Consider the following 14,473-nt stretch of genomic DNA (forward strand, 5'->3'; position numbering starts at 1 on the left):
GAATAGTGAAACTTTGAATGAATAATAGTGCATGAGTTTACTCTTTTTTTTTTTTTTTTTTTTTTTTTTAACAGATCTCAGGCGGCAACGCCACATAGGTATAAAAAGGGTGATGTAGTGGTTACACCAAGCGGAATTAGAAAGAAATTTAATGGGAAACAATGGCGTAGGCTCTGCAGTAAGAAGGAATGTAACAAAGAGAGCCAACGAAGAGGATATTGTTCCCGTCATCTTAGTTTAAAAGGATCTGGTCTTAGAGGTCCAACAAACACATTTCCTGGGTATGAATGTTTGCTTGCATTAAATTTATGCACTAAAATATTACTTAAATTAAACATTTTCTTTATCGCTTAAAATTACGATTCTGTTTTTTATTTACAGTAGTAAAATGGATGGCGAAGAGACATCAAGAGATTCCGATACTTCGCCAAACTATGGTGACAGAAGAATAGCTGGTAGATTCGATCAAGATGAAACTGAAGCTGCTAATATGCTCGGTATATCCTCTATGTATATATATATATATATATATATATACAATATTTATGCACATATGTACATATACATTTAATAAAAGCATCTCAAATCTTTTCTTTATATTTTTATTAATAATAGTAGAGCGCTTTATTTATATAATATAAATTATCTTAAATAGATGGAATCTATTACAATTCTCTTTTGTGTAAGACAATCTAAAATAACATTATAAAACAAGTTTCTATATAAAAATAATTCGCCGAATCGTTTTCTGTTATCGCTACCAGTGTCTTTGGGAAGCTCCAGATCGGCTACGCCAGCTTTCTCGTCACCAACGGGCCAGTCCTCTATATCTCCATGCATAAACCAGTCGCCGGTACCACCGTTGGGACTCAATCAGAACAATGTATTTATGCCTATCTCGAGTCCGGCTCATCATGCGACTCCGCTAATTTCACCCGGCGCTAAATGGAAGCACTCGCCCACGCAGTCGAACTTTTTAGTTCAGTATCCGCAACAAGTGATAAAACCCGAACCAAATCGAGTAGTCAGATCGAATCGAGCGGCTCCCGTCCCCACCAGTATAGGAACAAGTGTGATAAGAATCTCTCCAGTGAATCGCAGCATGCAACCTGGACAGAATCTGGCTCTGTCATGGTCAGAGCAGAGCCCACCGCCGACGAGACATCCTTCGGTGGTGACGTCAACAATCGCTCAGCAGCAACAACAGAGCATAATCTTACAGCACGCGCTCACATCAAGCGCCAACGATTTTCACGCCAATCACGCCGAAATGCCTGAACAAAGTCCGCAGTTGATAAAACACTCACCGCATTCACCCCATATGCCTCTACCCGCTACTTCTATGCCGCAAAATTTGACGCTCATACACAACAAATCACTGGAGCAGCCGGTCGATTACGCACAACCGCCGCCCCAGGGCCCGCCGATCTATGTAATGCAGCAGCATGAGAAAAAGTATCTCGTGATAAAGAACAGCATGGACATGTCAGCAGCGTCGGCGGGTACGCATATGAATAATCAGGATGACAAGTATCGGCAGAGCTTGATAAATCATTTAGGTCAACTATCGACATCCACGTTGCATCAAGTTCAGTGTCAACAGCCACCTCAATCACACGCTGTTTCATCCGTCCACATTGACAAACTGTCCGTTCTGCAACCTGTAAGTTGACGATACATTGGGATTGCTAAATGAGTGATTTATAGATAGATGGGATAGCCGACCGAGACCTATACCGCGCGGATAAGTCGATCATATCATTTGTTGTCATTAGATGAATAAAGTGGGCGCACATACGACGCTGCATATGGACATGCAGAGAAATCAACCACCACCTACGAATGCTGTAATGACTACCTCTACCACCGAGACATCTATTAATACATCTACTCCGACGAGTGTCTTCCAGCATGTAATTGTTCAGCAGATTCCAAAGACGCAACCGGCCAGAGAGGAGAATGCGAAAAACAATGGTATCCTCTGTAAGTTTTTTATGTCATTAATTTTTTCCTTATATGTTCTTTTTATATATGTACAATCTTTTATAAATTATTTAAAGCATTTTCTGTGGAAGTTGAAAAGTTGTATTATTTTTGTTGTTTTTTTTTATTATTTTACAATTGTTTTTCCAATGAGGATATTAATATAAAATCATAATATAAAATCGATAGTAGCAAGCAAGTTTAACTAAACGGTAAGGCTTTCACAGATGGCAGCCATGAAGTTCCTCCTGCATATCAGCCCCATACCCCATCATTACTGAACAATGCAGCACAGAGCTGGAAGCTTAAAAAAGGTTTGAGTTTTGACTGAAATGTATATCGAGTGTATGAAACTGCTGTAGATTGCAGTTTATCAGTAGTACATGATATAATGCAAAGACATTTATCTGTTATAAGCAAGTGTATTACAAGTACTGATACTTTATTATTTATTATACAATATATATTTTGGATGTTCCTTTATATTTTTCTGTTTTTTAATTTTTATACATTTTTTTTTCATGTAGTATATATATTTTTATATATCAAGAGAAAATGTTCTTTTAAATGTAAATTGAGAGACAAGATCATAAGAAAATTTCTTTTCTGCGCAGTTATTCACAACAACATTGTTATAACAAGAGATATTTTTAATTTTGTAATTTTATTTTCATGTATTAGTGTTAATCTTGCAACAGATACAATTAACTAACGAACTTCATTCTCAATTTTTTAACTTCTTATCTCATTTAACATATATGATAAAGTACATTTTCAACGGTTTAAACTTTAATGCTACGGAAGGATGTCCATAGGTATTGGATTGTTGGAAAAGTATATGCAGATTTTTAAAAATGCAACCATATATATATAATGAAAAAATCATCGCACGCTATTTTTTCTCTATACATTATTTTATTACTATTTTATTTTATTACTATTAATGAAAGAGGAATAAAAAAAGAAAATTATAGTTAACAGGAGATAAAGCTACTTCAGAATAGGTAGAAAAAGAAAATAGATACAATAGACAGGATTTTAATAAATGATTATTGAGACAATATATCGTACAACTTGCTCAGATAAAATCTTCAAATTGTGCAAAAGATATAGTAAAAGGTTGTAAAAGGAAAAGATAATATATAAATGAAGTTGTATATATTGTGTATATATTTAAGCAATATATTTGAAGATTTTATCTGAGCAAGTTGTAAGATATATTGTCTCAATAATCATTTAATAAAATCCTGTCTATTGTATCTATTTTCTCTTTCTGCCTATTCTGAAGTAGCTTTATCTCCTGTTAACTGCAATTTTCTTTTTTTATTCATCTTTCATTAATCATGTATAGAGAAAAAATAGCGCGCGATGATCTTTTCATTTTGCGCATGTGTCATTAGAATAAGAATGGAAATTGACGAGATGTTTCATGGGTAGTCTAATCAGTCCCACAATGAGATTCCAGGATAAAGAGTTTCTATTGTACCTAAAATCTGTTTAAACTTTTTGGACAATTCAATATTTAATTCATCTTTGGATTACCATTCTATCAAACATATTTGTATTGTAATTCATCATATGTGTTTTATCACCATACAAATTCACCATACAGTTCATTACATCAATCTTCAATAATCCTATTAAATTATAACATACTAATTTCTCTTTATTTATCATAGATGCTTTATTTAATTATTCTCTCAATTTTCATTACTATTAATTTATTATTAACTTTTTTCTTTTTTTCCTTTCTAAGTCATAGAGCAGGCATGCCTATGTACATACTACATATATCGCTACTATTCCCATACATCATCATTACTAACCACAATCATTACAACTAACCCACTAACTTCATTGCAGCTTTTTCGTGGCAGACGGCAGTTTTGGAACAATCAGAGGTGAGCCCTCCTCCCTCCGCTCTCAGCCCACCCTTGAGTGCACCTCCGATTCCAATCAGTATGAGCACACCTGCTGAAGACGGCCCTGGCCCTGGTTCAGATCCTATAACACCTGCCGAAGAGGAAGACGATGACGTTTTTGAAACGGAACCAACCCCAACTGCAGAAGTGGAAGCCAACGCTAATAAGAGACGCAGTCAATCGCTCAGTGCTTTGCAATCGCAGACTCCGCTGAAAGTAAGTTTGACTGGAACCATTATTGTGATTATCATTTTAGTGATAAATATTTAAAAAAAAAACACACAAATAAAAAATGATGTAATTGATATAACAATATATCGACAATATATATTACTCAATTATATATATATATATATATATTTACAGAGTGCTCTCGGATTAAATGACCAAACTTGAAATATGAATCTAGGATCTCAAAACAAAATAAAATTTTTCTCTAGGAAGTATGCTCGCAAACGCTTCGTTCAAGAGATATTGACTTCTTCAGTTTAGAACTATAGGAATGGACAATGTCGAAATAATCTAGGTTTATCCTCTTTATTGCTTTACAATAATCAAAATTTAATTATTAAATGTTTTGTTCAAAATGATGGTTACCAGTCCGGAGACGTCTGTAATTTCTTCGCACGCTTGCGATATCCTCTGTTTTAATGATTGAATGTTAATAAATTATTTTGTTTGCAGTGCAAACACAAGCCTGTCAATGACCTTCGATCTTCAAAACAAAAAAAAGAATTTTGATATTATTTATTCCTATAGTTCTGTAACTTAAAAAGTCAATATCTTTTGAATGAAGCGTTTGCGAGCATATTTCTAGAGGAAAATTATTTTTGTCTTGAGGTCCTAAATTCATATTTCAAGTTTGGCCATTTAACACGAGAGCATCCTGTATATTTGATAATGATTAAATGCTCCACACTCTATATTTAATAATATAAAAATAATAATAATAATATAGGAAGACTATATTTAATAATACGTTTTCTATTTTTATTGGAGTTTCGCACATTTACATTAATTTTCTTACAGGCTAAAGAGAGGATACGACGGCCCATGAATGCTTTTATGATTTTTTCGAAACGACATCGCGCCCTCGTACATCAACGTCATCCGAATCAAGATAATCGCACGGTATCTAAAATACTAGGAGAGTGGTGGTACGCGTTGGGACCAGATGAGAAACAAAAATATCACGAGCTCGCCTCGGAAGTGAAGGAAGCGCATTTTAAGGCGCATCCGGATTGGAAGTGGTGTAGCAAGGACAGACGGAAATCATCGACGACCAGTTTCAAAGGAAACGAAGTCGGAAGGGCAAAATTGAATAGTACAGGGGAGGAAACGGATCCTCTTCAGGGTTCTTCCTCGGATGATCCATTGGCGCTCACATCCGCCGACGAAGTATCTACTCCGATCACTAATACATATAACGAAGTTCCCTCTAACATTGAGGCACGAAATTTCACATTATATATCACAGTATTAAACTTATATATCATAGTTACAAAATAAATAATAAGTACATTTTGAAAGATTTTTTCCATTCTATTTATTTGAAACATTTGCTAAGAAAAAATATTCATTGATGAAATTATAAATCGACAGATTATGAATCAGTCGCACACACAACATCGAATTTCGGAGATTCCTCTGCAAATTGAGAACACCGAAGTCGACATGAAGCAAGACGATGATGCAAATGGGTCGGATGACGATCAGATGGTGATTTGCGAAGATCCTCAGCCTGAAATAGATTTAAAGTGCAAGGATAAATTAACAGACAGTGATAATGAGGTGCACGATAACGAGGACGCGGAGAAAAAGTGTTTCAATCAATCGCGATTTTCGTCTGTGAGTGATCAAAAGAGGGAAGTGATCAACATTAAACAGGAAATAACCTGCAGACCTAAGCCAATAAAAGGTATCTTTCGAATTATACATATAAACTAATGTGTGACTTTTATGTGTGTAAAAAATTGATAATAGATTAATATTAGAGATTAATAGGAGATTTAACAATATGAATCTTAATGTTTATGTAGCACGGATACCCTCAACAAGTATAGAGTCAACAACAAAGTATCATCATACTTCCATGGATAAAGGCGGTACTGTATCAGTTTTGTCGAGTACGTATCCTTATCACAGTCCTGTCAATCCAACAGGAGTGTCAGGGTTCCAACCTACCGGCGGAGCTTTCATAACTATGCCAATATCGCCAAAAATTATTAAACCAGAACCAGTAAAGAGCGAACAACAGTATAGTACTCAGTATAGCGTGAATAATCTTGTAAGCATCCATACTGAAAACGGACGGAATGTACCTAAATTTACAGCAGCTCCGGTATTACATACCGTAAGTATCAGATAAGTGGACATTTTAGCAATTTATTTAGACATTTGCTACAAATATTCACATGACTGGATTGTTATACATGTATATCCACATTGTTGAGAGTAACAATCATTCCTTTTATCATACGTTATCAAGTAGTTGGAACAAAAAAGTATAGTCTATAATTTATAAAAAGTTCGAAACTTATAGACATTTCTTCATACTTAAGATAAATTTTAGAAAATGTGGAGAAAAAATTTACTTTAGATGTTTAGGCAAGAATAATAAGAATATTGTGGATTTATTTTTATCTCCTTTCTCTGCCTTTCTCTTACTCTTTTTTCTATTCATTATATATATATATATATTTTCCACATTTATATATGTATATGCAACATCTTTATTTTTTCTTATAGAACAATATCAAAGTTACTTTATCTCGATGCAATAGTTTGTTTAAGAAAGTAGTAGTGCATATGCCTTTTCCAAATAAATATCGAATAAAAATCTTCAAACAGATTTGAAAATGAAATAACAAGTTTAACAATACTAACAGATTGGATCGAAACCAATGATGGCGCTGCTGAAACAACAGCCGCCGTTGCAGTCTTTAGCCACTACTCTTCGCCCTCTTACTTCAACTGTCCCTCATCAACCACCGTTCACTCTAACATTGCTCGATAACGATTTAGTGGCTGTTTCCAAACCGCAGCAGGGATCGCAGCAGTATCTTAATCCAACACCGTCACACTCCAGCATGTACAGTGGATTTCAGATACCTATCACTGGTGAGTCTAAATTGTTATTGCATACTTTTATCCGAAATGTCTGATAATAAATAAACGAATATATGTAATCCGATTATAGATGCCGGTAATCGCAACAACTCTATACCCGTGCAAAATTTAGTATCCAATAATAAGATGGAGATTCAAAGCGTGATTGTGAGCAAGTCTTACCCGGTCTCGACAAATTCCACCACGTCAACTTATGGCCGAGGGACCGGTCATTCTATTGCTCGTCTCGCCGGATCCGAGAATAATGATAATCAACAGGCTATTACGAATCACGCTCAGTTTTATAGTAATATCTTTTATTTATATAAATTTATTTCGCAGATATATACGAATATCTTTACACGATTGATCACATGCGATGCTTTTATCATCGCTTTTTCTCTCTCATTACAGTCAGTAACATAAAAACAGAGGACAAGGATACCGTAAATATTGTTCTTCCCGCGACAAATGAAAAACATAAGCAGCCGTCGACACCTCACACGCCACATACATCTCAAAGTAATCACGGAAGCAGCACGGAACAGCCGTCAAATAAATCATATACGTTCGACGAAGGCCAAAGCAATGATATGGGGCCAAGTAAAGGCCCGTTCATGCTTGCTCCAACTCCGGCACAACTCGGTCGAGCACCACTACAAAGGAGACAATCAATGGGTATATAATAATTTTTATAACTTGTGATTTTTATACGAGAGAGCAGTAAATATATTAATATGTTATAGACAAAATATTTTAAAATAACACAAGATAACATTACGAAATACCCTTTAATATAACTACAGTTTTTTTAATTAATTAAGAAATAAAGATTTCTTAGTGGAAATATTAAGGGATATTATTTTCATCGAAACTTTTAACTTTGATACATATCTTTGCAATTATCATCAAAATTATATTGAAATGGAACTCTGAAATCTTTTTTTTCTTCTACAATTTTTCTTTTTTGATTAAGAAATATTATTTTGCTATCTACTATCTTCCTTTAATTTGCGGAAAACATTGTATTTTCAAATTGGTTATTACTCAAGTACTATTGATAACCAGATAATTTTGCTGAAGAAAGTCTCTTGAAAAAAAATGTTAAATAATCCAAAAAATCTATAATTGAAAGCAAACAAGTCTGGCAATTTTTAAACACACTTTTTATATATTTTCATGAATTTTTATTCTACAATTTGATATAATAAATTCCTTGTTTCTGTTTTTTTATTCCATTTTTTTTTCTATTCATTTTAACAGCAATGCCTTCCGCATCAACTACAGGAGACCACGGGCCAATAACATCTCAACATTGCGACAATCGACCACAAACTAATATATCTCAAACAACAGAACAGAATATAACCGAGTCTCATACTTCTCCTTCTCCTTCTACCAAGAAAGGCTCCTTTTTTAAGAAAAACGTAGAGGATGGTATGGACAGGTATATTTTTAATCTCTATATTGTATTAGGAATGTTATATGAATTAGAAACTACTGCATAAGATTAAACTTGACAATACATATAATTCTTTGACAGAGTTCTTGAACAAGTGAACTTTCAAGAAAAATTCTCATCATTGCCAGAATTCAAACCAGAGGATATACAGAGTCCGAGTGCGATCAATATGAACAATCCAGGTTCATCTGGCCATAGTAGTGTAGCTTCCGGATTACATTCGCAAACATCTATGCAGATGCCAGGTTATCGAAAGAAATCTGCACAATCTGGACCTCATAGGCTCACAAGTAAATAATTACACTAAATTATTTATATATTATAATATTTTGATCTGATTTGTGTTTAATGTTACTATTATAATGTTTTTTTTTTCTTTCTTCAACAGTGAATGAGGATGAAATCGACTCGGACACATCGATATCAGCCACTCCAAAGTCCACATCGAGCGTTAAACTAACCGGTAACACATTTTTCGGTCCGGATTTCAATGTTGACGCTTATAGAGCCAACAACGATTTATTGGACGTTGATGCCAGTTCTCCGCGAACGCCAAAAACCCCGGGAGGCGGTGGCGGAAGTACTGTAGGAATCGGTAGAAGCGACAACGAGCGCGGTCATAGGAAGACATTGGAGCAACGGAGACATCTGGTCATGCAGTTGTTTCAGGAACACGGTTACTTTCCATCCACGCAAGCCACTTCCTCGTTTCAAGCTAAGCATGCGGATATATTTCCTACTAAGACGAGCTTGCAACTGAAGATTCGAGAAGTTCGGCAGAAATTGAAGGCCAATTCGACACCGAGTGCTAATAATCTCGTTAGTCCATCGCCAATCTCAGAATCCTCACCTATCGTAACTGGTAAATACAAGAGATTTGAGCCGTTTTTTATAATTTTTCTTATTGATTATAAACCAATTTGTGTGTGTATAACGCAATTGTATATTTCTCCGATACTTGTTTAGGTCCAACTGCTCCTCCAACGTCGATGGGAGCTCCACATTCACTGCCTGTAAGCAGTAGTAGTGGTAGCTAGCACCCACGTGCCAACTGTGATACTATGCATCCCCTTACTCCGCAACACGAATACATTATTATCCTTTGAAGAGCTAAATATTTACTAGAAAAGTCGTATTTACTAGTTAGAGTCGTACATATTCTCTTCAGGACTTGTAAAGTACTGCAAAAGGCTTTAGTGCAATTTTAGATTTTGATGAAGCCTGCTGCAGGCTTAATTTAACGGGCATACCGAGACGTGATTGATATACAAGTGATTTTATATATAATACTGAGGTATTATGTGTGTGTACTACTGTTTATATAATTATTTATAACTATTTGTCGAGATGTCAGTTATTCTTGAATGATAAGGAAACGAAAAAAATTGCAAACGTTCAACAGTTAATAATTTGCAATATTTTACGACAATTTATGATTTTGTATAAATTTGACTTTACATGCAAGTCTTTCATGCAAATATAGACAATGTACACATGAACATGTGTTGAACATTTATCTGATCTATGAGACAAGAATCTTATTCTTTGAAACAGAGAAAGATAATACTGCATTACAGTATAAATCTGGATATTGTTTACAAAAAAAAAGAGTATTATAAGAAATATATATGACGTTATATATTTTATTATATTTAGAAATTGCAATTCGCATTTTACTGTGAAATTCTTAAAACTGTGTAATTGATATTTGTATATCAACATGTCTTGGGTGATTCAAGAAGGGCCTAAGCCATTGTTAAATATTGTTGAAAATATGAAATAAAATTCATAAGGGAAAGAGAAATAAACAGAGTGAGAGAGAAAAAGAGAGACAGAAAATTGGAACTGGAAATATTATGGAACATAGAATTAATGGAACATTATAAAATAAAATCAGAGTTTATATACTTTAGTTATACTTTACATATATATATTTACATATATGTAGGTATACATGTATGCATATGTATATATTATATAGGTCGAAAAACTCTCTCTATAGAATGAAGAAACTATGATAAACTGCACAAAATTTATGTAATACATCATTCATCTCGGAGAGATGTTTATTTCACGTGTAAATATTACAGAATGATATCTTGAGACAAAAAATATCTAAACAGTTGTGAAATATCTACAATTCTCTATCTGAAGAACTGTAAGAGCACTGTATTCTTGAACTATGTATATTATAATACAAGAGATAAAAATCGTGCCATTGTGCGGTGACAAAGCAAAGGGAATGCATGCACTATAATTCCTTCAGCGAAAGAGAGAATAATTGTTAGATAAAAATTCTTGATATAGATAATATGTAATATGTTTCCAACATTATTGAAAGTACTTATACTACTGTTTTTTTTATAGCTTTGCTGAAATTCAACGCGTTAATCCATATTTTATAGGTGTTTTAAAACGGTCTTTTCCTTTTTTTTCTTGAATTTTTTTCTTTTTTTATCTTTTTTTATTTTTATTTCTTTTCTTTTTTGGCCTTAGATTTAAGCGCTTTTATAAAGCAAGCCGTATTTTTTTTCCCTTTTTTTTCGGCCGTGACAAATACACATTTTATTATTATTTTTATTGTATGCATCAAGTACTTAACACATATACTATATGAAGAGAGAAAATGTACTCGTTATTAGAATTGAAATGTCAATACCAATTTTTAGTATGACAATTATACAATTATTAACAGTAGCAATGTACTAAGAAAAAATCGTGTGCATTTTTATGAAAATATAAATGTTTATACTGTTTATAAATTTGTACATTACATTGAATGGGATCGTTGGAGTGTTTTTGTATCATATATATTTTTTAATTGATTTATATTCTTTATTACACGCAAAAAATATAGTATATCGCGTCAGTTTTAACATCCTCTTTTAGTAATCCAACGTTTCCAATCTTTTTTATGTTAAATCTCAAAGAATTATCGTGTCGAATTTTAGCAAAGATTGTTGAATTTGGCTGTAAAATAGATTATGTAATTAGTGATATAAAAAAAAGCGCACTTGACAGGTCTCGACAAGTCTCGCGCCACGGCACGTATACTGTAGTTAGAATATGAGATACATGTCTATTCTACATATTTTGTAAATAGAATACATATATGATGCTAACTTTATATATGAATATATATATTTATCTATATATAAATTTAGCATGTATAAAATGGAAATGATAGAGAATATATGCTATTGTAATTTATAGAATTTATATATATATATATATATATATATATATATATATATATATATAATTATACACAAAAAAAATCGCAGGCAGGATTAAGTTTAGGATAATTGCAGATTATGGGCCTTTATCTGTAGTGGACTCTTGTGCTCGGGACGGTCCTCCCACCCTTCTCCAAAGTTAATCCTTTCCTACAAAGCGTTAGGATATATTATTGTTTGTATATAATATAATTATATTATAATCCTCTTATCTCTCGTCTCTTGATTTATTATTTTTTATCAAACGTTAAGTGCACTAGTAGCAAACAATAGAATAGGAAGAGGGAAACTTAAAGCCTGGATTGATCCTGTTTGTAATGCTTTCATCAAATTCTGACATTATATAATTAATGTCTCTATTGACAATGTGTGAGAATTTTTTTCAGATTTATAATGCAGGCCATTTTAAAACGGTTTTTACGATTGCGTAGCAATCAAGGGATATTATATAATTGTGAAAATATCCTAGAATTACATACATGTGTGTCATTTATATCGCGTAAAATACATGCGAAATCGTTTTTATTTAATTCGGCTGAATTTAATAAAATATTGGTCCAATATAAGATTCGCAGAATCTTTTAAGAGAAAAGGGATATTTTATCATAAAATATTTTAAATATGAATGCTCAAGTGTGCATGTGCACGCGCGCGTGTGTGTGTGTGTGCGTGTGTGTCTCGCTCTTATTATATATTTATATGATGCATGTCTACAAGATCTGTTCTATGCAGAATCTAACAAATTTGTCAAATATATTTATCTGTTTGTAATTATTCGCAAATTATTCAAGCGCTTATCTATATATGTTCCATTCTTTGTGAAGAAATGGTAAATGTGTTTGAGACACACATACACATCATTCTTAATTCTAGATGAAACAGGATCTAAACAGGGTTTGAATATCTCTCGCACTAGCCCATTTCAAAGAATTAATTAAAAAAATATTATATTTTGTACTTGCGTAAACTAGCAAACTACTTTCCAGTATTTATAAGATTTTGAAAAAGCTTTGATATATCTTCTTCCCCCTTTATTTCACATGGTGATGAAATACGTTCCGTGATTTAGCAGCCATGAATGTGACTGTGATCTAGAAAAAACAGAAGTAAAGTAAAAGTGGCAGCTACTCTACCGACTATTTCTTCACCACATGACTTCCTGCGCGTGTATTCCTCCCCTTCCTCTTTCTTCCTCGATGTATAAACGAATATGATCTAATTAAGCGCTCTTCTTTTTACACTACTCATTTTTTTATTATTTGCGTTAGATATATTTTTATTATGCTTGTAGTCGCAATACGATTTAATATTCACTATTCTATTATATTTTTCTTGTTTCATTTTGAAATATTTTTAAAACTGTTATGTAATTATATATATCTCTCTCTCAGTCAAGATTAATGTTATGCAAAATATTAGGAAGCAAAAGTAAAATACTATATATAGAAGTCATAAACAATGACTCTATATATGTATCCATGCAGTAAAAATACTACATCGACACATTGTACGCGATGTATACGTGTATATACACATATGTGAGGTATATATTTCATTATATATGTAATATATATACATACACATATACATATATAAATGTATAAAAAATTATTAAACGCAATCGCATATATATGACATCATGGCATAGATGTATTATAGGAACATTATATATATATACTGGCTGAGGCATTAAAATCTGCACCAATCCAATAAGACAGATAATCCGCTCTTTATACTCTCAGGCATAATTGACCGAAACTTTTTGTATGTATAAATCTTCTCAATATCGCAAAGCAATATTCTCTGGAGCGTATTCTCATATAAATTTGTATCGACACACTTGTAAATTCTATGGAATTATGTTGAAAAGTACAATATATGCGTTGATATGTTCAATATCTAATAATCTCGATATACCTGCTCAAGACATATATATATATATATGTTATAGATACGATATTAAAGAGAAATTATTTTGGAGGGATAATTTTTTTCATACTACACAGCAATTATTTATTTATTGATTTTACCATTGTGCCTGTATCAAATCTCGGAATATTATTCATAAACATGTTTATGCGGATAAATCGATGACGATTGGCAGATTTTAACACTGATGCCCTTACACACGAGAACCAGTTGTTGGACCAAATTGCCGGCGTACGGCCCTTTTGATGTAGAGATGCGTTTACTTTTTCTAGAAAATATAATTCGCGAGAAAAGAGAGCAAAAAAATGAAGATAAGAAAAAATTAATCACATGACACTATGACATTTATATTACGGCAAAAAATTTGATTGATGCATATATGTATTTGAATTTAAATTTCATGTTTCATTTATAATTATATTCGACGTAAAATTGAATTTCACGTTCGATTCACAGGAATAAATTTATATTCTATGAAAAATAGATTTATAATCTTTGATAAAAATTCGAAAATCTTAAGAAAAAAATCGACACGATATTTTTCAAAATTTAAGTCAATTTTTCATTATATATATAAATCGATTACTCGGCATAATTGTATAATGTCACATTGTCAATTTTCTTATCAAACATTTCCATATCTCTCGCATTCTATAATTTCACATCAAAGTTATATCTCTGCTCAGTAATAAATCATAATACATATTATGACCGCTATGTATGTGGAGTTGGGCAAAATTATATTATTTTAGCGAGAGGCACATTGTTGCAAACAGTGATAATTTACTATATGAAATGTGTAATTATAGTACTCTGCGTTGATACCACTGCTT

General features: G+C 32.8%; 2 protein-coding genes across 6 annotated transcripts in view; one reads left to right on the forward strand and one right to left on the reverse strand.

Annotated features, from left to right (window-relative positions):
• The window catches only part of Cic (Putative transcription factor capicua), a 61,828-nt gene extending 47,386 nt beyond the window's left edge, over positions 1-14,442 (forward strand). For all 5 annotated transcript variants that reach the window (XM_070294381.1, XM_070294380.1, XM_070294383.1 and 2 more), the window contains 16 exons: positions 75-281; positions 382-497; positions 765-1,663; positions 1,776-1,983; positions 2,211-2,297; positions 3,847-4,121; positions 4,935-5,354; positions 5,508-5,823; positions 5,945-6,258; positions 6,794-7,025; positions 7,105-7,320; positions 7,428-7,691; positions 8,277-8,460; positions 8,557-8,765; positions 8,864-9,337; positions 9,442-14,442. In XM_070294381.1, coding sequence (XP_070150482.1) covers positions 75-281; positions 382-497; positions 765-1,663; positions 1,776-1,983; positions 2,211-2,297; positions 3,847-4,121; positions 4,935-5,354; positions 5,508-5,823; positions 5,945-6,258; positions 6,794-7,025; positions 7,105-7,320; positions 7,428-7,691; positions 8,277-8,460; positions 8,557-8,765; positions 8,864-9,337; positions 9,442-9,512 — 4,492 coding nt within the window. In that variant the 3' untranslated portion in view covers positions 9,513-14,442. The remainder of the gene's footprint in view (positions 1-74; positions 282-381; positions 498-764; positions 1,664-1,775; positions 1,984-2,210; positions 2,298-3,846; positions 4,122-4,934; positions 5,355-5,507; positions 5,824-5,944; positions 6,259-6,793; positions 7,026-7,104; positions 7,321-7,427; positions 7,692-8,276; positions 8,461-8,556; positions 8,766-8,863; positions 9,338-9,441) is intronic.
• The window catches only part of Serrs (Seryl-tRNA synthetase), a 2,267-nt gene continuing 1,563 nt past the window's right edge, over positions 13,770-14,473 (reverse strand). Inside the window, exon 5 of the mRNA XM_070294821.1 lies at positions 13,770-13,908. Coding sequence (XP_070150922.1) covers positions 13,770-13,908 — 139 coding nt within the window. The remainder of the gene's footprint in view (positions 13,909-14,473) is intronic.

Source organism: Polyergus mexicanus, unplaced genomic scaffold (assembly GCF_030449975.1).
Source record: "Polyergus mexicanus isolate NDT 795.1 unplaced genomic scaffold, iyPolMexi1.0 SCAF_4, whole genome shotgun sequence".
In the NCBI taxonomy this organism is placed as follows: domain Eukaryota; kingdom Metazoa; phylum Arthropoda; class Insecta; order Hymenoptera; family Formicidae; genus Polyergus; species Polyergus mexicanus.